Raw genomic sequence first — 23691 nt, 5'->3', positions numbered from 1 at the left:
CAGGCTGTAAGAAGGCTCTCTGAGGACAAAGTGCAAAGGCAATAAACAGGAATGGGTGAAGGGAGAAGAGAAGGTTATGAGGAAGATCTACAAAAGCAGTATGTGACAATGTCATTCCAAAGCCTAGGGCTCCCTGATGGGGCTGAGAAGGATGCCCACATCCTAAGGGCCTGACTAAACCCTTGCCTCCTGGCTAGCTTTCCTTCCACCATCCTGGCCCACCTACTTCCATGCAGCACAGCCAAGACCTCTGGCAGCTTCAGAAAGCAGACAGCTCAGTCTGGCACAGCAAAAACTAAGGATGTGCATACATATGGACTAAGGTAGCCCATTCAACCCTACAGGGAGTTGGGTTTGTACAAGCCATTCTCACCAGGCCCTTAGGACCCAGCACACTCACAAGCCACTGAATAGGTATTCAGTGTTCCTTGACCAAGAGGCATGTAAATCCTGCCTCTCTACCTCCAGCACAGAGGACTCAGAGCAGATCCAAACCCTAAAACCTCAGTGGGACACCGATGAGACTCAGCTCTGGTCAGCATAGATGAAAAAACGAATGCCTTCCGGAAGAAAAGGCAGCACCATCTCGGGCATGGGTCCTGCAGGAGCCTTGGGAACAACTTCTCCCCCAAGGCTTAATCTATCACTTACCAGCCTCCCTTGTTTATCTAGGTGACAGCTACTTCTCAGTTTCTGTATATTTAATACAGACTATATATTTACTAAAAAAAATTTTTATGTTTATTTTTGAGAGAGAGAAAGAGAACACGAGTGAGGGAGGGGCGGAGAGACAGGAAGACACAGAATCTTAAGCAGGTCCACGCTCTGAGCTGTCAGCACAGAGCCCAATGTGGGGCCTGAACTCAAATTGTAAGATCGTGACCTGAGCTGAAGTCAGATGCTTATCTGACTGAGCCACCCAGGTGCCCCAAGAGTATTTATATGCGATTTATAAGAAGCAAAGGAAAAATTCTCAAAAAGGTCTTTTAACATATGTGTTAATGCAGTGAGTAATAAATATCACTAGTAATAAAGCTTTTTAAAATCCCATTCTTCATTGTAAGAAATATCTGAAGTTATTATGTAATACAATAATCCCAAACCAATTTAGTATCTTTGTCTAGGAGTTTTGTTTGTTTGTTTTAAATTTTTTTTAACGTTTATTTATTTTTGAGACAGAGAGAGACAGAGCCCAAGCCGGGGAGGGGCAGAGAGAGAGGGAGACACAGAATCTGAAACAGGCTCCAGGCTCTGAACTGGCTATCAGCACAGAGCCCGACACAGGGCTCGAACCCATGAACTGTGAGATCATGACCTGAGCCGAAGTTGGTTGCTTAACTGACTAAGCTATCCAGGCGCCCCTTTGTCTAGGAGTTTTTTTTTTTGTTTTTGTTTTTTTTTTTTTTTTTTTTTTTTTTTTTTTTTTTTTTTTTTTTTTTTTTTTTTTTTTTTTTTTTTTTTTTTTTTTTTTTTTTTTACAAATAGTTTATTGTCAAATTAGTTTCTACATTGTCTAGGAGTTTTAAGACTCACTGGCCTAGGCATTCACTTTTGAATGTCCTCTCTCCGTAAAAGAGCTTTCCTATTATTCTTCCTTTCTAATCTACTCTCATAAACTTTTGCCTGCTGCTCATTCTGGTTTGTTTTTTTCCTAATGTTTACTTATTCTTGAGAGAGAGACACGGAGAGCCAGGGAGGGACAGAGAGAGAGACAGAGAGAGAGAGGGAGACACAGAATCCAAAACAGATTCCAGGCTCTGAGCTAGCTGTCAGCACAGAGCCTGATGCGGCGCTTGAACTCACAAACCGTGAGATCATGACCTGAGCCGAAGTCAGAGGCTTAACTGACTGAGCCACCCAGGCACCCCAACCTGCTGCTCATTTTGTGTCCACCTCTTCATTCTTTGAAGTGGCGAGACAATGAATCCCAGGTATAATGGTAAAAATTCCTGCAACAGTACTGTTTCTCTCTCCCTCAAGAAACAAAAACAAAAAAACAAACAACAAAAAAAACCAAAACATTTTTTAAAAAGTATAAGGAAAACTTAAAATAGCCAAGAGATTGAAGAAGCCCAAAGAAAAACCCCAAGAACAGATTGCCAAGAGACGGAGGCTGTCTTCTCTGACAGCCTCTACCTCTAAGTCTGAGTCCCATCAAAAATGAGATTTTTCTGGGGCTTAGTCGGTTGAGCGTCCGACTTTCGCTTAGGTCATGATCTCGCAGTTCGTGGGTTCGGGCCCCGCGTCAGGCTCTGTGCTGACTGCCAGCTCAGAGCCTGGAGCCTGTTTCAGTCTGTGACTCCCTCTCTCTCCGACCCTCCCCTGCTCACGCTGTCTCTCTCTCTCCTAGAAATAAATAAAACATTTAAAAAAAAAAAACAAAAAAAACAAAAATGAGATTTTTCTAAGAGTAACAAATAAATAAGATCAGACATCAAAACAAAAACAAACACAAACAAGACTCACTGGCCTCTGACTGTTCTTCAGATTGGATGACTTTTCCTATAGATTTCATGTGCACTTCTTTTTGTCTACATTTCTTTTCTTTTTTCTTTTTCTTTTTTAAGCGATCTCTACACCCAACATGGGGCTCCAACTCACAACTCTGGGATCAAGAGTCATACACTCTACCAACTGAGCCAGCCAGACACCTTGAGAGTTTATAGGAACTTCTGGCACTGATCTCTATGAACCAATTGATCTGGATTGCATTTTTTTCCATTTATTCCTCACTAAATCCCTGTGGTCTAATTTTGCCTTTCAAAAAAATTTTAAGTATATTTATTTATTTTTGAGAGGGGGGGGACAGAGAGAGAGAGGGACACAGAGACAGGGGAGAGAGACCATCCCAAGCAGGCTTCATACTGTCAGCACAAAGCCCAATGTGGGACTCGAACTCACCAACTATAAGATCATGGCCTGAACCGAAGCCAGTAATAGTATACTTAACCAAATGAGCCACCCAGGCGCCCCGAATTCTGCCTTTCAAATGAGAGAAGCATTTTATTAGCTTCAACCAGTCATATAAAACAGCAACTGGAACTAGTAAAGACTCCAGAGCAACAACAGAAGGGCAAGGGATGGCACAGTGAGACAGCCACAGCTGTGGGCTACCCTCCAGCAGAAAGTCACCCTATCGCCCCAAGGAGATAACAAACCAACTCTGTGAATGTGGTCCTGTGAGTAAGAGGAATGCCCAACACCTAGGTACCATACCTCTCTAACAAGTGTCTTCCGGAAACAGTCAAAGGTCCCAGAATACATGGGAGGCTGTCCAGGCAAACTCGGGGGCTGTGTCTGCAGTCGGACCTGAAACCAGAAGTGAAAACACAATCATCTCCCAGAAACAGAACTGCCTGCCAAACTCTGAACAGAGAAAAGCTGTGCCTGTGTACATGTCTTCAGCATTTGCTTAACCTGCTAGATTTAGATTTCTTTTTCCTCTAATTTATTTAAACTCTGCACTCACATATCATTAGTAGCATGCCTTTTTTCCCCCTCATCCAGTCACTTCCACCATTTTTCTTTTTTTTTTTTTTTAATATTTTTATTTATTTCTAGTAGAGAGAGAGAGACAGCGTGAGCTGTCAGAGAGGGGGTCAGAGAGAGAGGGAGATACAGACTCTGAAATAGGCTCCAGGCTCTGAGCTGGCAGTCAGCACAGAGCCCAATGCGGGGCTCGAACCCACAAACCACGAGATCATGACCTAAGCGAAAGTCGGACGCTTAACCGACTAAGCCACCCAGGCGCCCCTCTTTCTTTTTTTTTTAAATTTTTTAATGTTTTTATTTATTTCTGAGAGAGAGAGACACACAGTGTGAGCAAGGGAGGGTCAGAGACAGAGGGAGATACAGAATCTGAAGCAGGTTCCAGGCTCCGAGCTAGCTGTCAGCACAGAGTCCGATGCAGGGCTCGAGCCCACGAACCGTGAGATGATGGCTTGAGCCGAAGTCGGGAGCTTAACCGACTGAGCCACCCAAGCGCCCCTCCACCATTCCTTTCTTTTTTTTTTTCCACCATTTATTTCTTACCTAATGGATCCCACAATGACCCATTAGGATAGGTATTCCCAGTTTACTGATAAAAAGACTGGGTTTACAGAGTTCAAGTGATAGGCCAGTAGTTAAGACCTGCCTGATGCAAATCTCCAGCTTCCCATTTTGGTGGCATCCTGGTAGTTAGGTAAGGCACTCCATAAAGGTATTGTAGAGTAAGGAGGATTTTTTAAAATATATTTTTTAAAGTTTTAATTTATTTTGAGAAAGAGAGCACAAGCTGGGGAGGGGCAGAGAGAGGAAAGATAGAATCCTAAGCAGGCTCTGCACTGCCAGCGTGAGCCTGACAGGGGGCTCAAATCCACTAACCATGAAAGCAGGACCTGAGCCGAAATCAAGAGTCAGACACTTAACCAACTGAGCCACCTAGACACCCCTGGAGTAAGGTGGATTTAATCCTACTTCTGTTGGTCCTCATCCTCCTCAACCTTTTGGTATATACAGTGCTTCAAAATGTCTCTTCTTGAAACCTCCCTTTTTAGAACTCCCTCCTTTGTCCCTTTCTCTACTCCAGGCATTCTTCAGGCTTAGCATCCTACCCATGTGGTCCACAATCCCATTCAGAAAACTCAGATTGCAGGGCTTCAACTTCTACTCAGGGATGACTATCACTTGGCCATCTCCAGACCTTCTCTCCCATCTTTAGGGTTATACTTCCAACTTCTTGGTGTTGATCTCCCTACTCAGATCTCCTCTGGAATCTCACCTTCCTGATGCATGTTCCATCTGTGCCGGAGCCACCTAGCTACCTCAGGATTTGAAACCATAGCATCACCTTTGACTACTTCCTATTGCTCCTCCTACTCTTACTAACAGTGGTCCTTCAAGATACTTCTGGAATCCTAATTTCTTCCTCTGTCTGAGTCCTTTCCTAAGCCAAGTCCTAACCCATCCTTGCCCAGTGTAGTGGTTGTCAATTATATCCACTAATTCCTTGAGGCTCTTTCCCCTTCAAAGATCAGTCCTCATTCACTCCCCTTGAATGTAGGCCAGACATTGTGAGTTGTGCAACCTTCATTACAATCAGTTTGGAACATTTTCATCACCCCAAAAAGAAACTCCACACCATTAGTAGTCACTCCCTATTCCTTGCTCCTCTCAGCCCTTACAATCACTTATCTACTTTCTGTCTCTATAAACTTGTCTAATATGTATTCAATATTAAGTCCTTTGCCCATTTTTCAATTGGGCTATTTGTCCTTTTATTGAGTTGCAAGAGTTCTTTATTCATCCTGGATCCCAGCCAACATCTGCAACCTCACAAGCAACCCTAAGCCAGCCTATCCACCTAAGCTGCTCCCAAAACCCTGCCTCACAAAGACTGTGACCATTAATGAACGTTGTTGTTTCCTATCACTAAGTTCTGGGTTAAGTTGTTATACTGCAGTAGATAAGTGATATATCCGGCTACTTCAGCCGTCTATTTCCTGGCTGTTTTTCCTGCTCAGAGTCCTTCTGCTTCCAAGTCCTTCTCATGTTGCTACCATACTAACCTTTTCAAAATACCATTTTTAACATGCTGTTCCTCTGCTTCTTTAGAATCTCTTATTCTTTTATTTGTTAGGGGCTTATATGTCACAATAAGGAAATCACTCTCTAGGCAATGGAGAGTCCATGCAAGTCTGAGGAGTTTATAGGACAGAATAGTAGAAATGTAAAACAGAACTGCTTGACATCTGAAATCCCTTTTATTGGCTTTCAGATCCTCCCTGGTCAGGCACAGCCTTCCTCACTCAGTAGGGAGGGAGGGATGTATCAAAACTTCTGAGTGATACCTTTCTGGGATTTTGTACAAATCTCACACCTGTCCCATCATGACATCAACCATCCAAGCCATCAAGAACATTAAAGTACTCCATGGTTGATCTTATTTTACAGCCTGATTCCCACTGCCAAGCCTGTACACCTGCCCTCCCCTGCCCAGCATGTCTGGGTTCTCCACTTCTCCAGTCAAAATTCAGCCAGCCCTTTACCACCTACCACACAGCCTTTCCACCAAGCTCCAACTCTAAAGTGCTGCAGTTGTTGCCTTCTTAGGCAGCAGCTAGTCACCTTAGACCTTTGGAGGTGCCCCTAGGCCAGGCTTTGACTAGAGCCCATGTGCCTCTCTGAGGTCAAAAGGACTGCAATCAGCAATTGGTGGTTTTAAGCTAAAAAGGAGCTTTTTGGCTGTAAAAAATGCCAGGGAACATTTTAAGTCATTTACACTTTAGTATAGAGATCATTGAGCCCTTCCTGAGAGTAACATCTGTGGGAAAGAAGGGCAAGAGGATACAGAAAAGCAACACTTGTATAAGGCAGAAAATGAGAGTTTTAAGAGAAGTCCCAAATGCCTGGAACGAACCAGATCTCTGGCTATACTCTCTTCAAGAGTAGGAAGAGAGAAGGAGCAGCTGGGTGGCTCAGTTGGTTAAACATCCAACTTCGGCTCAGGTCATGATCTCACAGTTAGTGGGTTCGAGCCCCGTGTCGGGCTCTGTGCTGACAGCTAGCTCAGAGCCTGGAGCCTGCTTCAGATTCTGTGTCTAGCTCTGTCTCGGACCCTCCCCTGCTCATGCTGTCTCTCTCTCTCGGAAATAAATTTAAAAAACACTAAAAAAAAAAAAAAAGAGTAGGAAGAAGGGGCGCCTGGGTGGCTCTGGTTAAGCGTCCGACTATGGCTCAGGTCATGATCTCACGGTTTGTGAGTTTGAGCCCTGCATCGGGCTCTGTGCTGACACTTCAGAGCCTGGAGCCTGCTTCGGATTCTGTGTCTCCCTCTGTCTCTGACCCTCCCCTGCTCAAGCTGTCTCTCTCTCTCTCTCAAAAATAAATAAAACATTAAAAAAAAAAGAGTAAGAAGATCAGACAACTCTCTAACTAGTCTTAAGTCCTCTACACAGACTTCTCACTCTGTAGGACTCATGTCTGCTCCCCATAGGCTCGCCCTGGACATGATCTGCCAATTTCCTCCAAATGTGTGTCCAGAAATAAGGGTAGAAAACTAGGATGATGTTTTGAATGCTAAATCACAGGGCATGGACTTTGGTCTCCAGGCAGGCCTTGCTGAATGTGCTGCAGGGGGAAGAATTGAGGCAAGATGTGAGGAAGACCAGGGAACAAACCCTGATGAGTTTCTTGCTTCCCAGAGCCTCAGTTTGACCACGGCTTTGTCATCTGGGAGTTGTGAGGATCATCCTGGCCTTGGGTGAAGTCAGTCACTTGCTTTTCCTGGAAGGAGCTTCTGGAAGGAGCTTCTCCCTGAGGACATCATCACTTCCCACTATTAGGCTAATGTGAGGTGATAGGCTGAAGACCGTCAACCCTCTCTCTGGGGTGGGAACGTGAGAAGGACGGGGCACTTCGGCCCCAGAGGAATGCATCAAAAGACATCTCTAGAAAAACTGTCTCTGTCTAGCTCTCTTTCTGAGGAGGGCTTTAACAGGTGACCTGTTCCAATCCTGTTGGTGATGTTATAAGGTTTGCTGAAATCAGAGCTCTGGGCAAGCGCTTTTTCTTTCCTATCCCCAAAGAAGTGGCGCAGGGTCAGGAGGCGATGCCGGACAGAGAACTTTAAATCAGAGTCCCGAGTGGACAGTTAGAGGCTGCTGTCTCTTCGCTGACTCTTTGGGGCACTAGGAACAGCTTCTCTGTAACCCCCCAAAAAAGTGAAAGGGAGATTCCCTGGACTTCTCACGGAAGCTCCCACGGGCCCCTCTTCTGCCCCGGCCTGCGCCTCGTGGGAGACACTGCTTTCTGCTCCTGGCCCGGGCCTCCTCCCTCCAGCCCGCGCCCCAGCCTCCTCGCACCTTGACGGTGTCCAGCGGGTGCCCCACAAACACCAGGCACATGCCGCCAAAGCCGCCGGCCAGCAGGTTCTTGAGTGGGCTGATAGGCTTCGCCTCGTCTGCCATGGTCCGTCGGTCTGTTCCGGGCCTGCCCTGCTCCACCGCACCAGCCGCAGCGCCGGCACCGCCGACCTTTCACCCACTTTCGGGTGGGCGGGGCAGGAGCCTGGGGCAGGTTGGGAGGATCGCCTGAGCTGCTGTCCGTCTTCCGCTGGTGGGCGGCTTCCGGCCGATGTCCCGCCCCCCCGTAGGCGTGGTTTGAGGTAGCATTGCTGGCCATGACCCCCTTCAGGGCTGTGTTTGGAAGTGCAGGCAGTTAGCTTTACTCCTCCAGAAAGTCTTCCCAGACTTAAATGTTTTCTCCTCTACCTCCCCATTTCTCGACACTCGCAGAAGCCCACAGCGGTCCGCTTTGTGCCAGGCGCCTTTCCACGTGCTGGAGAAGCAGCTCGTGGCCATCACTAGGGTCCCTGTCTTTGTGGAGCTTATAGACCATAACAAAGATGAATAAGTGTTTGTAGGGGCGCTTGGGTGGCTCCGTCGGTTGAGCAATGGCTTCGGCTCAGGTCATGGTCTCACGGTTAGTGGGTTCGAGCCCCTCGTCGGGCTCTGTGGTGACAACTCAGAGCCTGGAGCCTGCTTCAGATTCTGTGAATCCCTCTCTCTCTACCCCTCCCCCAACTCGTGCTGTGTTTCTCTGTCTCAATAATAATAAACATTTAAAATTTTTTTAAAAATAAGTGTTTGGGGCGCCTGGGTGGCTCAGTCAGTTAAGAGACTGACTCTTGGTTCTGGCTCAGATTATGATCTTACAGTTTGTGGGTTCCAGCCCTCACCAGGATCTGTGCTGGCAATGCGCAGCCTGCTTGGGATTCTGTCTCCCTCTCTCTCAACCCCTCCCTTGCTCGCTTGCGCTCTCGCTCTTCTCGCGCGCGCGCGCTCTCGAAAGTGAATAAACATTAAAAAAATTCAAAGATAAATAAGTGAAAGCTGCATAGTGTATCAAGTGGTGATACTTGCTATGGAGAAAAACCCAGAAAGAGGGTTAGAGAGTTTGAGGGGGGCAGGGGAGAGTAATATGCAATTTTAAGTAAGTAAGGGAGGGTTTCATTGAGGACGTGAGGAAGTGAATCCTGTCCAAAAACCTGAGGTGGGGAGGAGTAAGGACCTACCAAGCAGAGGAAAAGAAAATGCAAAACCCCTGAGATGGGCTGTGCCTGGCCTATTTGGTAAGGAACTACACACAGGCCTTTGTGGCTACAAGCAGAGGGAGGAAGAGGAGTAGCAAATGAAGACATGGCGATAACGGCGGCACGCTAAACAGACTTTGTGTGCTGCTTAGGAGGCAGTCAGCTTCTCTTCTGAAGGAGATGGTAGACAGAAGCCATTCTGGGGGCACGTGGGTGGCTCAGTTGATTAAACATCCGACTTGGGCTCAGGTTTTGATATCACTGTTTGTTGGTTCAAGCCCCACATTGTGCTCTGTGCTGACAGCTCAGAGCCTGGAGCCTGCTTCGGATTCTGTCTCCCCCTCTCTCTCTCTGCCTGTTCCCTCGCTCATGCTCTGTCTCTCTCTGTCTCTTAAAAATAAATTAAAATGTTAAAAAGTTTTTTATAAATTAAAAAATAAAGGGGGAACCCCCAAAGCATAAGTTGTTACTACAGTTTTAGAGGAAACCAAAAAGAGAATGATACCTCTCAGTAAAAGGGATGAAAGGATCAAATGCTAGGTGAAACTAAGGAACCTTAAATTGCTCCTTAGGTTTAACTATTAGTCATTGGTGACATTTAGAAGAAGCTTGCTAGGAGTGTTGACGTAGTGGGTTAATACTGAACAGGCAGCAAAAAAGCAAAGGCACTAAGACTCAATTACTGGTTCAAGGAGTTTGGCAGGGAAGCAAAAAGAACAAAGGGTTAAAGGAAGGTTTAGATTTCAGTGTTTAAGATGGGACTGAGGCTGAGGGAAATATCAAAAAAAGAAAAAGAAGGGCACCTGGGTGGCTCAGTCAATTAAGCATCTGACTTTGGCTCAGGTCATGATCTTGTAGGTTTGAGCCCCAGATCAGGCTCTGTGCTGACAGCTCAGAGTCTGGAGCCTGCTCCGGATTCTGTGTATCCCTCTCGTTTTGCCCCTCACCCACTCACGCTCTCTCTCTCTCTCTCAAAAATGAATCATTAAAAAAAAAGATAGAAGACAAAGCAAGTGCCACTGATAAGACATGGTCCATAAGGTGGTAGGTGTGGTTATCTGGTGTGTGTGGCATCACCCACCAAGCATCTTCTAAAGGCCTGGGATCTTCAGAGCTCTGACTCTGAATCTCTGCAATTGAATCCTGGCATAAACGTATTTAAAGCTTTTTGACTGAGTTGGAGAAGCATCATTGTTAAGAATCTCTGAGATAGAAGAAAACTGTTCAATCGAGGCAGGGAGACAGCTCATAGGCCAATTGTAAAGTAAGGTAGCATAATGCCTGACATACAGTAGGTGCCTAAAAGGATGATTGTTGAGTAAGTCAGAAGGGGGTTTATGTACTCAGAGGGCTTCAGTATGACTAAGGAGAAGCCTCTCAGACATTAGAACAAGAAAGGGCAGTTAGGTGAGATCTCGGGTGAAAAGCAGGTTGTCAGCTCCTGAGACCTGAGATTTCTTCCTGACTTTCTTCACCAGTGAACATTATTGTCTTTGTTTCCCACAGATTGTGAGGGAATATCAACTAGGAGAGGATCCAGGCCACATGTTAACTGAGCCACTGCAGTTTGCAAAACTCTGTGCTAATCACTGGATTGACCTTAGGAGTTTTACTGAGGGGCGCCTGGGTGGCTCAGTCAGTTAAGTGTCCGACTTCGGCTCAGGTCATGATCTCAGGCTCTGGGCTGACAGCTCAGAGCCTGGAGTCTGCTTCAGATTCTGTCTCCCCCTCTCTCTGCTCCTCCCCTTCTCTCTCTCTCAGAAATAAATAAAACATTAAAAAAAATTTTTTTTTGAAAAGAGTTTTACTGAGCAGTAGGTCCAAGATTTAATGGTTAGTAATGGGACCTTGTTTCTCTCATTTACTGTTTGTAATGTTCTGGCTATAAAAGAGAAGTTAAATTAGAGTCAACCTGCACTAAGAGCAGCTTCTAGGAGAGATAGTGTTTGATACAGAACAGCCTTTCTGGTAACAGTGCCTGTCATGGAGGTACTCAGGCATGGAGGACCTCAGAATGAACTCTACTCAAGCCCACCAGGTCCAATTAAATCCTCAAAGGGTAACTGATAATCCACTAAACAAATGGTCTTACTGCCTACTCATCTGGTTAGCCTTAACCACAACTAGAAAACTTACATGAAATTTAATCTGTGTCATTTTCTGGCCAAAATACATCCTGAGCTCCTCACTAGCCACCCAGGCACCCCATCCTCAATGCATCAGAATAAACTATAAGTAGGGGTGCCTGGGTGGCTTAGTAGGTTGAGCGTGTAACTTCAGCTCAAGTCAGGATCTCATGGTTCATGAGTTCAAGCCCTGCATTGGGCTCTGCTCTGTGGTATGAAGCCTGTTTGGAATTTTCTCCCTCCCTCTCTTTGTACCTCCCCAGTTCATGTTGTCTCTCAAAATAAATATGAAAAAATAAAATAAATACATGTAGTATTCTCTGGGTACTCAAAGCTTTTCATAATCTCATGGTAGCTTACGTCATCAACCTTGTTTTTCTCTAGACTGTATCTTCATCTCTGAGCAAACTGAGTGTCTCCTGGTTTACCACATAAATGTTAATTAACTGCCACCCACCCTTGCTCCAGGCCTTTACACACACTTTCCCCTTCAGCACACAGTGTCCTTCCCACTCAATAACAAGCAGATGCAAGAGATGTATACCAAGTTACTTCCATATGCAAGACATTATCCAACCAGTGGATTTTAGCCATTTTCAGGGTGGAGAAGCCCTGTGAATCTCCCCAGAAAAATGCACATATACATATACACCTCCAGGTTTGTTTTCAATTTCATGAGAACTTGAAGCCATCCTTGGACCTCAGATGAGAAGCCCTTTCCTTTCCAAGACCATGGGAATCAGATATGGGCTAATTTTCCTAATGTCCCTTCCTTGGTCCTTTTTTATTTTCTTTCTTTTTTCTTGGCCTCAGATTCTAAGTCTGGGCTGAAATCTCTCTCACCTCTGTTCTTATCATGGGCTCCAACCCTGATGCCCACAGGGATCTCAAACTCTATACAGTCAAAGGTAAATGGCATCTACGAAAAAAGAACCCACAAGAAATCTTGAGTTTAAAAATACTTCACAGGGGTGCCTGGATAGCATCCAACTCTTGGTTTTGGCTCAGGTAATGATCTTGTGTGTGTAGTTTGGCCCCCATATCAGGCTCTGCGCTGGCAGTGTGGTGCTTGCTTGGGATTCTCTGTCCCTCTCTCCCTGCCTTTCCCCTGCTCATGCTTATGCGCTCTCTGTCAAAATAAATAAACAAAACTTAAAAAAAATACTTCACAGGTGAGCTGAATTAAAATATGGCCACATTCCATGTGTAGCAACATGGATGGACCTTGAGGGTGTTATGCTGAGCGAAATAAGTCAGGCAGAGAAGGACAAATATCATATGTTTGCACCTATAGGAGGATTAGGAGGAACTTGACGGAGGAACAAGGGGAAGAAGAAGGGGGGAAATGGTGGGGGAAAGGGAGAGAGGCAAACCATGAGAGACTCTTGAATGCTGACAAAAACTGAGGACTGATGGATGTGGGGGGGAGGAGGGATGGGCATGGAGGAGGACACTTGTGGGGATGAGCACTGAGTGTTATGTGGAAACTAATTTGACAATAAACTATTTGTAAAAAAGTAATAATAATAATAAATAAATAAATAAATAAACATTAAAAAAATATATATGGCCACATAGGGGCGCCTGGGTGGCTTAGTCGGTTAAGCGTCCGACTTTCGCCCAGGTCATGATCTCGCGGTTCGTGGGTTCGAGCCCTGCATCGGGCTCTGTGCTGACTGCCAGCTCAGAGCCTGGAGCCTGTTTCAGAGTCTGTCACTCCCTCTCTCTCTGACCCTCCCCTGCTCATGCTGTCTCTCTCTCTCTCCCAGAAATAAATAAAACATTTAAAATAAATAAATAAAATAAAATAAAATATGGCCACATAGAAAGCTGAATAATCAAGCTGATTCATCTCTTTAAAAAGCAAGTTGAGGGGTGCCTGGGTGGCTCAGTTGGTTGAGTGTGCGACTTCGGCTCAGGTCATGATCTCACGGCTTGTGGGTTCATGCCCTGTGTCAGGCTCTGTGCTGACAGCTCAGAGCCTGGAGCCTGCTTCAGATTCTGTATCTCCCTCTCTCTGACCCTCCCCTGCTCATGCTCTGTCTCTCTCAGTCTCTCAAAAATAAACGTCAAAAAAAATCTTTAAAAAAAATAAAAATAAAAAATAAAAAACAAGTTGAAAAAATGACAAACTGAAAAATAGGATAGAGAAATTGTGACACAGAAGATAAATTCTGAAGTTCCCACCTCTCAGAGCACCTGGGTGGCTTAGTCGGTTAAGTGGTTAAGCATCCAACTCTTCTTGATTTTGGCTCAGTTCATGCTGCCATGGTTTGTGGGTTCGAGCCCTGCATCAGGCTCTGTGCTGACAGCTTAGAGCCTGGATCCTGCTTTGGATTCTGTGTCTCCCTCTCTCTCTGCCCATCCCTGGCTCTCTCTCTCAAAAATAAATAAAGACATTTTTTAAAAAGTTTCCAAAGCTTCTACCTCTCTAATAGTAGTTCCAATAGGAAAGGACAGAGTAAGGAGAGAAAGATATAATCAAAGAAATAAAGAAGAAAATATTTCAGTAGGAAACTCACATCTTTCCACTGAAAAGGGGCTAGGAATATCAAACAAAATGAATAACAAAAGGCATCTATATGTACTGTGGCAAATTTTTAGGACAAAAGGGAAAAGAATCTTAAAAGCTTTCAGAGTGAAAAAAAAAAGGGTATCAAGCAAGGAATAAGAATAGAAACACAACAGGTTTCTCATTCACTATGCTGACTGCAAGACAACAACAGATAATAAGTTCCAACATCTGAGGTAAAATAATTTTGAACCTAGAATCTTATACCCAGCCAAACTAGCATTCAAGGGAGAGGAAGTAACAAGCATGCTTTCACTAAACAAAAGAAAAACTTGGACAGTTTCCTACCACAAGCCTTCTCTGAAAGAATTACTCAAGAATATACTACAGCCACAGGGCGCCTGGGTGGCTCAGTTGGCTAAGTGTCTGACTTTGGCTCAGGTCATGATCTCATGGTTCGTGGGTTCGAGCTCCACGTCAGGCTCTGTGCTGACAGCTCAGAGCCTGGAGCCTGCTTCTGATTCTGTGTTTCCCTCTCTGACCCTCCCCTGCTCACGCTGCCTCTCTCTCTCTCAGAAATAAATAAAACATTAAAAAAAAAAAAAGAATATACTACAGCCAGACAAATAAATCCTACAAAGAAAACATGGTAAGCAAAAACACTTGCAAAGTTTATAGTCATTTAATAATCATTGGTGTTAAATTAAAAATAAGAATGATACAAAAATGCCAGAAGATTCCTGTGGATTCAGCTTTCAGCTTTGTTCAGCAAAGCCAAGGATGGCAGAAAGGATTACTTAAGACTCCATGCAAGTCCAGAGAGGTGAGAGGGTGGCTAAAGGAAGTTTTCCTGAGCTGCTTGCAAGCTCCCATATTTATTGAGCATACATTTAGGGAAACATTGTGTAATATGTCAGTGGGCTACCTGCCAATAAGAACATATAGAAAGCATGCAGAAAAACAAGTTAAGACAGGATAAAATATTCCATGCAATAACATGGTCTAAGGAATTTATGAGTACAGACAGGACCTAACCCTTAGATATACATTAACTAGATAAGCGAGGTGAGTGACCCCTAGATATACATTAACTAAATAAGTAAAGCAGAGCCTGCTATTTTCAGCAATGCTAGAAAACACTGTTCTGTTTTGCAATGTCTTCCCTATAATCTCTTAGCCCAGGATATAGCTATTTGATTTTCCACAGATTCATTTGTGAGGTGGTACCCGGGCCATATCCAACAAGTTTCTGTATCACTGATATTTCTATATTTTAGAGGCTAGCATAACCCAAAATCAGACAAAGATAGCATTCACACACAAAGAAGAAACCAGAAACTACTATTACTTAATACATGAATAACAAAAATATTAAAAGTAAAATATTAGCAAATGAATTCCACAAGGTTTTAAATGGATTAGGTATTATCACCAAACATGGTTTAAAATCAGTGAATCGTGGGGCACCTGGCTGGTTCAGTGGGCGGAGCATGAACTTTTGATCTCAGGGCCATGAGTTCAAGCCCCATGTTGGTTACGGAGCCTTCTAAAAAAAAAAAAAAAAAAAAAAAGTTAAAAAAAATTTTTTTTAATCCATGACCCCCGTAGTGTGATCATAACACTAACATGGTAAGGATGGTAATCCTATGATCATCTCAACAGATGGTTAAGAACCATGTAATATTTGTGGTAGACATGGAATTTTACCACCTAGAACCTTCTTCAAGGAAGGCCTGGCTGCCCACCTGTGGAACAAACAGTAGCAAAGAGCCTCTAGCTTTCAGTCCTTCCAGATATACCTTAGCCTCACATAGCTGCCTCCCCTCTGGTCATACACTTCCCAAGGCAGCTCATATGCAGTGATTGAGCAAGGCTATAAATCCAAGCATGTAAAAGCATATAAATGCCTGGCCAGTCTGACATAGTACGAGATACTCTGATAGGCACTGTTCATTCCAGTGATTTCTGCTAGGTTGGTGGGTGGCTTTGCTGGGCCTGCAACACAGTTTAACTTTTGCCTCTGCCTAATTCTGTTTCCCACCCCTTCCCTTTACATAGGTTGGTCCCTAATAAATACCTTGCTCCCCCAACTCCATCTCAGCATTTGTTTCCAGAAAGTCTGACCAGTAGTAGTAGTGTTCAAGATCATTCCTTACAAAAAACAAAACACATAGGATTCCAATATATTGTATGTGCACCCATGTTCTTGACATATGAACAAATTCTCTATTTTGCAAATCCAACAATATTACAGAAAGACTGATTGTTCCTTTATTTGCTGGAGAGCATTTATTACTAGACCCAAAGTGAGAACCCAGATATGAAACAGAGGTTTCATTTGCACAAAATATATCTTAGTTTCTTTGCTAACTTAAAGGAATGCTTTGTCAAAACAAATGAAATTAGTACATTAGATTTTAGTAGACTTTTATGTTGCTAATGCATATAAAATTCATAATCCTACAATTGTTACTCATTGCTACTAGTTTTCACTCCAAATTAATTTGGGCTTTCAAGTCGTTGTTTCTCTTTTTTTGGAGGGGGGGTGAGGCTTTCTAGAACTTGGCTGCGTCTCATTTAAGTACATGCTCGGAGTTAAACTGGAAGCTGAAAACCATGTATAAGAAATACTGGAGGGGCGCCTGGGTGGCTGCGTCGGTTGAGAGCCAACTCTTGATTTCAGCTGGGATCATGACCCCAATGTCATGAGATCGAGCCCTGCGATAGACTCCACCTTGAGCGTGGAGCCTGTATGAGATTCTTTATCTCCCTCCCTCTACTCCCTCCCCTGTTCATGCTCTCTCGGTCCAGAAAGGAAGGAAGGAAGGAAGGAAGGAAGGAAGGAAGGAAGGAAGGAAGGAAGGAAAAGAGATACAAGGATACATGCAAGAAAAAAATCAAGAACTAAAGAACTCGTTACACATAGCTTGAATATTAGTACATGCACGACTTGCGAATGGGTGGAAATAGTTTGGGTTATGAGGATTTCAACAGCCAGTATGTTCCCTAACATCACCCGCCTCACACCCGCATTTCCACTTGTCCAGCAGTAACTTGGGCGAAACTCAGTGGCTCTATCTACCCACAATACTTGGCAACAGGTCCTAGAAGTTACGGGGAGACATAACGGCACATACTTCCCATATTGTTTGAAGAAACCGTGCAGCAAGGCAATGTGAAATTTAAGAAACACAATTTTGATTCAATCTTGTACGGTGAATGGGAAGCTGGAGAACTGAGCCGAAGAGTATAGGGAAAGCCGAGCCGGCATGGTCTCTGCGGTTCGGGGGCCACCAGGCGGCAGCCTGAGAGAGTAGGCAGAAATTCCCGTTCCGGCGCGCTGACCCGAAGGCCCAGTTCTCTTTCCACCAGATAACGTCCGGGAAACAGTCCTTTATCCACTCCACAGACGTCATTATGTCTTCTATGTGCGCTACACTAGAATACAGTGAAGGGAGCAGTCCATCAGAAAAACTGCGGTTAAAAATATCCTGGCGGGAGGCGGCTGGTGGAAGCCGGAAGAGCTGCCTTGACCACTCTCCAATAAGGCGACCCCTCTCCCCCGCTGCTTCCCTCAGCCGTCTAAGCCGGCCATGACCCGCTCACACTCGGGGTCTGAATGCTGTGCTGCAGCGAAGCGCCGGCCAAGGGACGCTAATACCCAGCGCCAGTCGCGACCTCAGCGACCGCGGGTCGACCCCGGGCCGGAAGTGACGCACCGTGCTGAGCACTTCCGGAGCTGCGGAGACGGCTCCGCGGGAGGAAGGAGCGCGGGCCTTGACCGGCGTCGGCCCGTCGCCTCCGCTGCCGCCTCGCCCCTGTGTCCGACCTCTCCGGCCCGGCCAGACCCGGTCAGGCCCGCCCGGGCTTAGCGGCCGCGGGCTGCGGCTCCCGGTAAGTGTGCAGCGCAGGTCGCGGCCTTGTTTACCCCGGCGCGCCGAGGAGGGGGGGTGGGCTCCCCGCGCGCCTCCCTGGCCCGGTCGGGGCTCCGCCTTCGTCGCCGCCCGCGGGGCCCCGGTGCCCCGCGGCCGCCGGTTCACCGTCTCAGCGCCGCCCGCGGAGGGGCGGCTGAAGGCAACGCCTGGGGCGGGCGGGCGCCTGGCGTCTCTCAGGTTTTCCTCCTCCCGCGGTCTTCCCAGCTGGAGGAGAGGTCGGAGGCCAGCGCCTCTGACCGACTGGCGCCGGTGCATCTGGGCTCTCCCTACCGGGCGCGCCGGGAAAACGCGCCGCCCCTGGGGCTTCCAACTCCAGTCACAATTCGGAGCCTTCGCAGAGCCACTCGCACGGTTAGTTAACGCCCGCCCGCGAAGGGTCCCCTGCGCGTGGCTCCGTGTCCTCGAGGGTGTCCCGGCGCCTCAGTACCGACATTCGGCCCGAGAGCTGCGCTGCCGTCTCGCCGGACTCTGCTGTGCTAGCTGCGGGAGAGGCAGCGTGTTTTCGAATGACTTGACCTCTGTACTGATTGTTGCTCTGTCCCATAGAACTTTTCTGCCACAATGGACATATTCTATACTTTTGCTGCTAAGTAGGGTAGTCCCTAGCCACATGTGGCTAGCATTTCACTTGTGGCTAGTGCGACTGAAAACCCAATGTTTAGGTTTTATTTAATTTTTAAGTTAAATTTAATAATCACATAGGGCTAGTGCCAACCATCTTAGAATGGTATAATGTAGGGTTTTGAAACTAAGTTGCTGGTTCATATTTTAAAAGTGCTAAGTAGTTTTCTTTGGAGATGTAACCTTAGTAAATGACCAGAGCCAAATATTATGTCTGGAGTAAACATCGTCAGACTCGCCAAAAGGTGTTTTGTTCTTGTCAACTTTAAACTGAGAGAGGTCTTCAGTTTGGATTCTTTAGCCCAGGGAGAGTGTCACGTCTTTTGAACATGTGACTTCGGCTCTGGAGGAGAAGTAATTTCTGTTACTCCTTCTCTGTTTAGGGTGTAGGGATAATAGTTAACATCTAAAGGAAGTTAAAGCGTTGTCGTCAGTTCTGTTAATAAGACAACATTCTGACCCCTTTTGAGCAATGTCAGTACTCTTTTAAGTAGAATTAGGGATATTTAGCTTTGAAAAGATTAAAAATTAAATATTTAAATCTAGACCTAGAACACCCAGTAAGTGTGAAATGGCTTTCTCTTTTTTGGAGCTGAGTCTTTTACCCTCCTTCTTGAATATTTAGTTGGTGAGAAGTCTATGGACAAACATCTGAGCTCCAATCCTGGGGAGAAATCCAGAGAAAGTGGGAAAGCATGGCCTTCATTGTGATTCTGGAGGTAGATAGTATTAGGTTCTCCAGGAGGGTGATGGGGATTTATGAATCCCCACAGGTCATGAATCTGGGGGGAATATTGTCTTTGGGTAATACGGTTGCCAGCATTGTGATCCTGCACAAGTTACTTAATTTTTTTTGAACAGTAGCTTCCTCATTTGTAAGAAGTGGATGATAGTCACTTTGTAGGGTTATGAAGATTTTATGAGAAGGAGTCAAATCTGAAATTGGCTCTCATTAAATGAGAGCTAATAATGGTAGTGAAATTTTGTAGATGTGAACAATATTTATAGTTTTTTTCACCCAAGAAGTAGTATCTTACATAAAAATAAAGGTAAAACAAAAAAGCTTTTTATTTTTTTTTTAATGTTTATTTATTTCTAGGAGAGAGAGAGAGACCGTGAGCAGGGGAGGGTCAGACAGAGAGGGAGTCACAGACTGAAACAGGCTCCAGGCTCTGAGCTGGCAGTCAGCACAGAGCCCGACGCGGGGCTCGAACCCACAAACCGCGAGATCATGACCTAAGTGAAAGTCGGACGCTTAACCGACTAAGCCACCCAGGCGCCCCAACAAAAAAAGCTTTTTAAAAAAAGTCATTTGTTCTCTATTAAAAACAACTTTTTAAATGTTTATTTTTGAGAGACAGAGCACAGGTGGGGGGCGGGGACAGAGAAAAAGGGAGACAGAACCTGAAGCAGGCTCCAGGCTTTGAGCTGTCAGCACAAAGCCTTAAGCAGGGCTCAAACTTACAAACCATGAGACCATGACCTGAGCTGAAGTCAGACACTTAACCGACTGAGCCACCCAGGCGCCCCCAATTGTTTTCTATTTTAGAAATAATCTTCCAGGGGCGCCTGGGTGGCTCAGTTGGTTAAGCATCCAGCTTCGGCTCAGGTCATGATCTCACAGTTTGTGGGTTCGAGCCCGGTGTTGGGCTGTGTGCTGACAGCTAGCTCAGAGCCTGGAGCCTCTTTCGGATTCTGTAACTCCCCCTCTCTCTGACCCTCCACTGCCCACGTTGTCTCTGTCTCTCTCTCAAAAAATTAAAAAAAAATTTTTTTAAACATTAAAATTTATTTATTTTTATTTTTTAAAATATTCTTATTTATTTCTAGGAGAGAGAGAGAGACAGTGTGAGCAGGGGAGGGTCAGAGAGAGAGGGAGACAGACTCTGAAATAGGCTCCAGGCTCTGAGCTGGCAGTCAGCACAGAGCCCGACACGGGGCTCGAACCCACGAACCGTGAGATCATGACCTGGGCTAAAGTCGGACGCTTAACCGACTAAGCCACCCAGGTGCCCCTAAAACATTAAAATTTAAAAAAAATAATCTTTCATAAGCATTATTTGGACTTTAATTTTTATTTAATTTATATTTACCTTTGAACTATTTTTTTGAAGCTATAAATTCTGGTTTTCTAGGAAATCCTAAAGGATAAAGAAATTGACCTAAGATTTCTTATTGAGTAAGCACGTAGTAGTACTTATGTAGTCTTGGATAGTAAGATCTGTATTTCTGAGAGGGTCAGATGACCCTTGAGCATGTCAGAGGAGAGGCAGCAGATGGGTGTTAATATAGGCTACTTGACATCTTATTGGGGACTTTTTTATTTCAAAATATTTTTTTCATGAGTAAATTTTTCATGAGTGAGATTCTCAAATATTGGCGATATTCTGTATTAGATTACCACCATGGAAGTGACTTTATACTGAAAGTCTCATTTTAAGTCAGTTGCAATTTACTTTGCCAACTTCTGTGTAACATTTAGCATTGAAATTGTGCTAGTAATTTAGGAAATCTGAGCCATAGGAGTAAGGTGGTAGGTTTTCAAACTGAGGAGGAGAATTGGGTATGTATTTACATCACCAGTACTACAGGATAAGTTATTATCAGCTGTCAACTTTGAATACTTTCTTTTTGAGGGCCGTGTAAGTCTTTTCAGTATAATGACATACAGGTTTCCGTGGCACTTACAAGAAAACAATTTCATAGTTACTCTGGTCTCTTGCTGCGTACCCTTTTAAATGTCCTTGCTTTTGAAAAACTAAGTTTGCAGAACAAGGGTGCCAACTTCAAAAATATAAATAGAGTTTTGTCTTTTCATTTTAGATGGAAGTTATATGACATAGAATATTTGGGGTGACATCTTGAAAGATCTTCAAGAATTACAGGTATTTTTAACTTAAAGATTAACTTTTATTTTCCTAAAGGAAAAATACCATAGTTTATTTGTAATTAGGTCATTCTTCCATACCAAACAATTTGTTAGAAGTCAAACTGCAAATATTATTGCTCTCTTATTAATGTGACTTTTAAAAAAATTGGGCATTTATGGTTAGCATGTCAAACTTTGATTCACTGATATTTGGATAATATTAAAAGGTGGCTCTGTAGTCCTTTAGACTAGTTACAGATTCAGTATATGTTCATTTTAATGTGTTTTAGTTTTTATTTTTTGTCTTATTTTTGGTCAGATAGATTTACTTTTGCATTTAATCCAGATTAAATGTTCTTGTATTTTAAAGGCCTATTAGTTTTTAGATTTAAATCACTGTTTAATACTGTTTCTTGCACATGATCACTTGAAACCATACTTCTGCAGAAAAGTTAATGGGTTTTTACCAAAATCTTCTTTGAGGTGAAATTAGGACTTGGAATTGTTTTGCTTTCTCAACTAGTGTTCTCTTTTCCTTTGTATGTAATTGAGTAACACTTTGACCTAAGAGGATTTTTAAAGTAACTTGTCCCATTTGTTTGTTTTGTTGTTGTTGTTTTAAATGTTTTATTTATTTCTCAGGGAGAGAGAGAGAGACAGCGTGAGCAGGGGAGGGTCAGAGAGAGAGGGAGACACAGAATCAGAAGCAGGCTCCAGGCTCTGAGCTAGCTGTCAGCACAGAGCCCGACGTGGGGCTCGAACCCACAAACCGCGAGATCATGCCCTGAGCCGAAGTCAGACGCTCAACCAACTGAGCCACCCAGGCGCCCCTAACTTGTCCCATTTGAACTCTTTTTCTTCACCTTAAATAAATAGATTTTGGTTTTTCCTACCCTTCATTCTGCCATGGCAGAATATCCGTAGTTTTCCTTCACTATTGGATCAATTTCTTTGCCTCAAAGTACCCCTTTTAAAGAATCAGTAGCGGGGTGCCTGGCTGGCTTAGTCAGTGGAGCATGTGACTCTTAATCTAGGGGTTGTAAGTTCACACCCCATGTTGAGTGTAGAGATTACTTAAAAATTAAAAATATCTAAGAAAAAAAATAAAATAAAAAAATAAAAATATCTAAGAAAAAAAAGGATCAGTAGAATCCTTTAAAACTGAAGAATCAGTTAACTTTGCAGACTAGAGGAGAATGTTGAAGAGCTTTGTGTCTTTTGTTTTTTTCTTTACTAACTATGCACCTGTTTTCCAGATATCTGAGAACAATTTCCTAGACATTATAGTGGAAAGGAACTACGTCATTTGTGTACTCTTCTGTGTCACCACTCAGTGGGGCATAATTAGCAAAGAGATTTTAAACTTGGTAGTTCAACCTTTAGGTTGCTTCACCTGTGGAGGTGTGATTTTTTTTTTTTTTTTTTTTTTGGTTTATTTAGAGAGAGAGAGAGAGAGAGAACATTTGCACAGGAAGGGCAGAAAGAGAGGGAGAGAGAGAATCCCAAACAGGCCCCTTCCTGTCAGCGCAGAGCTCAGTGTGGGGCTCAGTTTCACAAACCATGAGATTATGACCTGAGCTGAAATCAAGAGCCAGACACCCAAACGACTGAGCTACCTAGGTGCCTAGTGCCTCTTTCTTAAGGATTCCCACAAGAAGGATAAGTCCATGGGAATTTGACCCCTTGACATGGACCAGATAGCCTTCCTTCCTTACTCTTTCATGCCAGGCCCTTCTTGTGAAGTTACATCATTAGCTGCTTCTGCCCTTCAAGGAAAGAGTTTCCCTTCAATAAGCATGGGCAGGGAGATGATGGTGAAGTTTCCTATATGAGGCTAGAGTTGGAATAGGCCATAATGGGGGTAGGGCCATCCTATGCCATTTTGATTTTTGAATGGTTACTGTTATAACTTCTCATAATGAAAGTAACGCTTATTTTTTTCTTTTCCTTCCTTAGAAGACAAAAAACACTAATGCATTTGAGAAAGTGCTAAAGTTTGGGGGGAGGGGAAAAAAACTGCTTTCCTGATCTGCAACTTGGCTGGATGCTAAGATGTCTGTGGACATGAATAGCCAGGGGTCTGACAGCAATGAAGAGGACTATGACCCAAATTGTGAGGAAGAAGAAGAGGATGAAGATCCTGGGGACATAGAGGACTATTACGTGGGAGTAGCCAGCGATGTGGAGCAGCAGGGGGCTGATGCCTTTGATCCTGAGGAGTACCAGTTCACCTGCTTGACCTACAAGGAGTCCGAGGGTGCCCTCAATGAGCACATGACCAGCTTAGCCTCTGTTCTAAAGGTGAGCAGTACTGTCAATTCCAGGAGTAACTCCCCCAATTAAATCTAAATATGAGCTGTTGCTAACTGGTGTCTCCTCTGTATTGATCAAATGAATGGCCCTGTAGAAAAACCAAATTTAGGTGTATGCTGCATTACTTTGACTCATTTGATGCTTTATTTTGTTTCCTCATATATGCGTATCTAAGGTCCTCAAATTCCCAAATTACTAAGGATTAAAAAGGAAGAGAGGGGTGGATTCGGGATAGACTGGAA

General features: G+C 44.4%; 2 protein-coding genes and 1 non-coding gene across 5 annotated transcripts in view; 1 reads left to right on the top strand and 2 right to left on the bottom strand.

The window, feature by feature from the left end:
• SLC25A20 (solute carrier family 25 member 20) overlaps window positions 1-8032 on the bottom strand; it is a 33217-nt gene extending 25185 nt beyond the window's left edge. The window contains exons 1-2 of the mRNA XM_039228395.1: window positions 7845-8032; window positions 3217-3309 (exon numbers count right to left, since the gene is read on the bottom strand). Of these exons, the coding sequence (XP_039084326.1) occupies window positions 3217-3309; window positions 7845-7949 (198 nt within the window). The 5' untranslated portion in view covers window positions 7950-8032. The remainder of the gene's footprint in view (window positions 1-3216; window positions 3310-7844) is intronic.
• Window positions 8033-17448: 9416 nt separating this feature from the next.
• ARIH2 (ariadne RBR E3 ubiquitin protein ligase 2) overlaps window positions 17449-23691 on the top strand; it is a 51538-nt gene continuing 45295 nt past the window's right edge. The window contains exons 1-3 of one of the 3 annotated variants that reach the window (XM_039228013.1): window positions 17449-17605; window positions 21091-21152; window positions 23093-23437. In XM_039228013.1, the coding sequence (XP_039083944.1) occupies window positions 23189-23437 (249 nt within the window). In that variant the 5' untranslated portion in view covers window positions 17449-17605; window positions 21091-21152; window positions 23093-23188. Of the gene's footprint in view, window positions 17606-17815; window positions 17998-21090; window positions 21153-23092; window positions 23438-23691 lie in introns of those variants that run through there. The other 2 variants (XM_039228014.1, XM_039228015.1) reach the window with 2 other exon arrangements.
• TRNAR-UCG lies at window positions 21878-21962 on the bottom strand. Its single transcript has one exon. It is a non-coding gene; the product is annotated as a tRNA-Arg (tRNA).

Source organism: Hyaena hyaena, unplaced genomic scaffold (genome assembly GCF_003009895.1).
Source record: "Hyaena hyaena isolate Hyena2069 unplaced genomic scaffold, ASM300989v1 scaffold_30, whole genome shotgun sequence".
Classification (NCBI taxonomy): Eukaryota; Metazoa; Chordata; class Mammalia; order Carnivora; family Hyaenidae; genus Hyaena; species Hyaena hyaena.
Note: the sequence above shows the minus strand (reverse complement) of the source record. Positions and strands in the feature narration are given on the sequence as shown.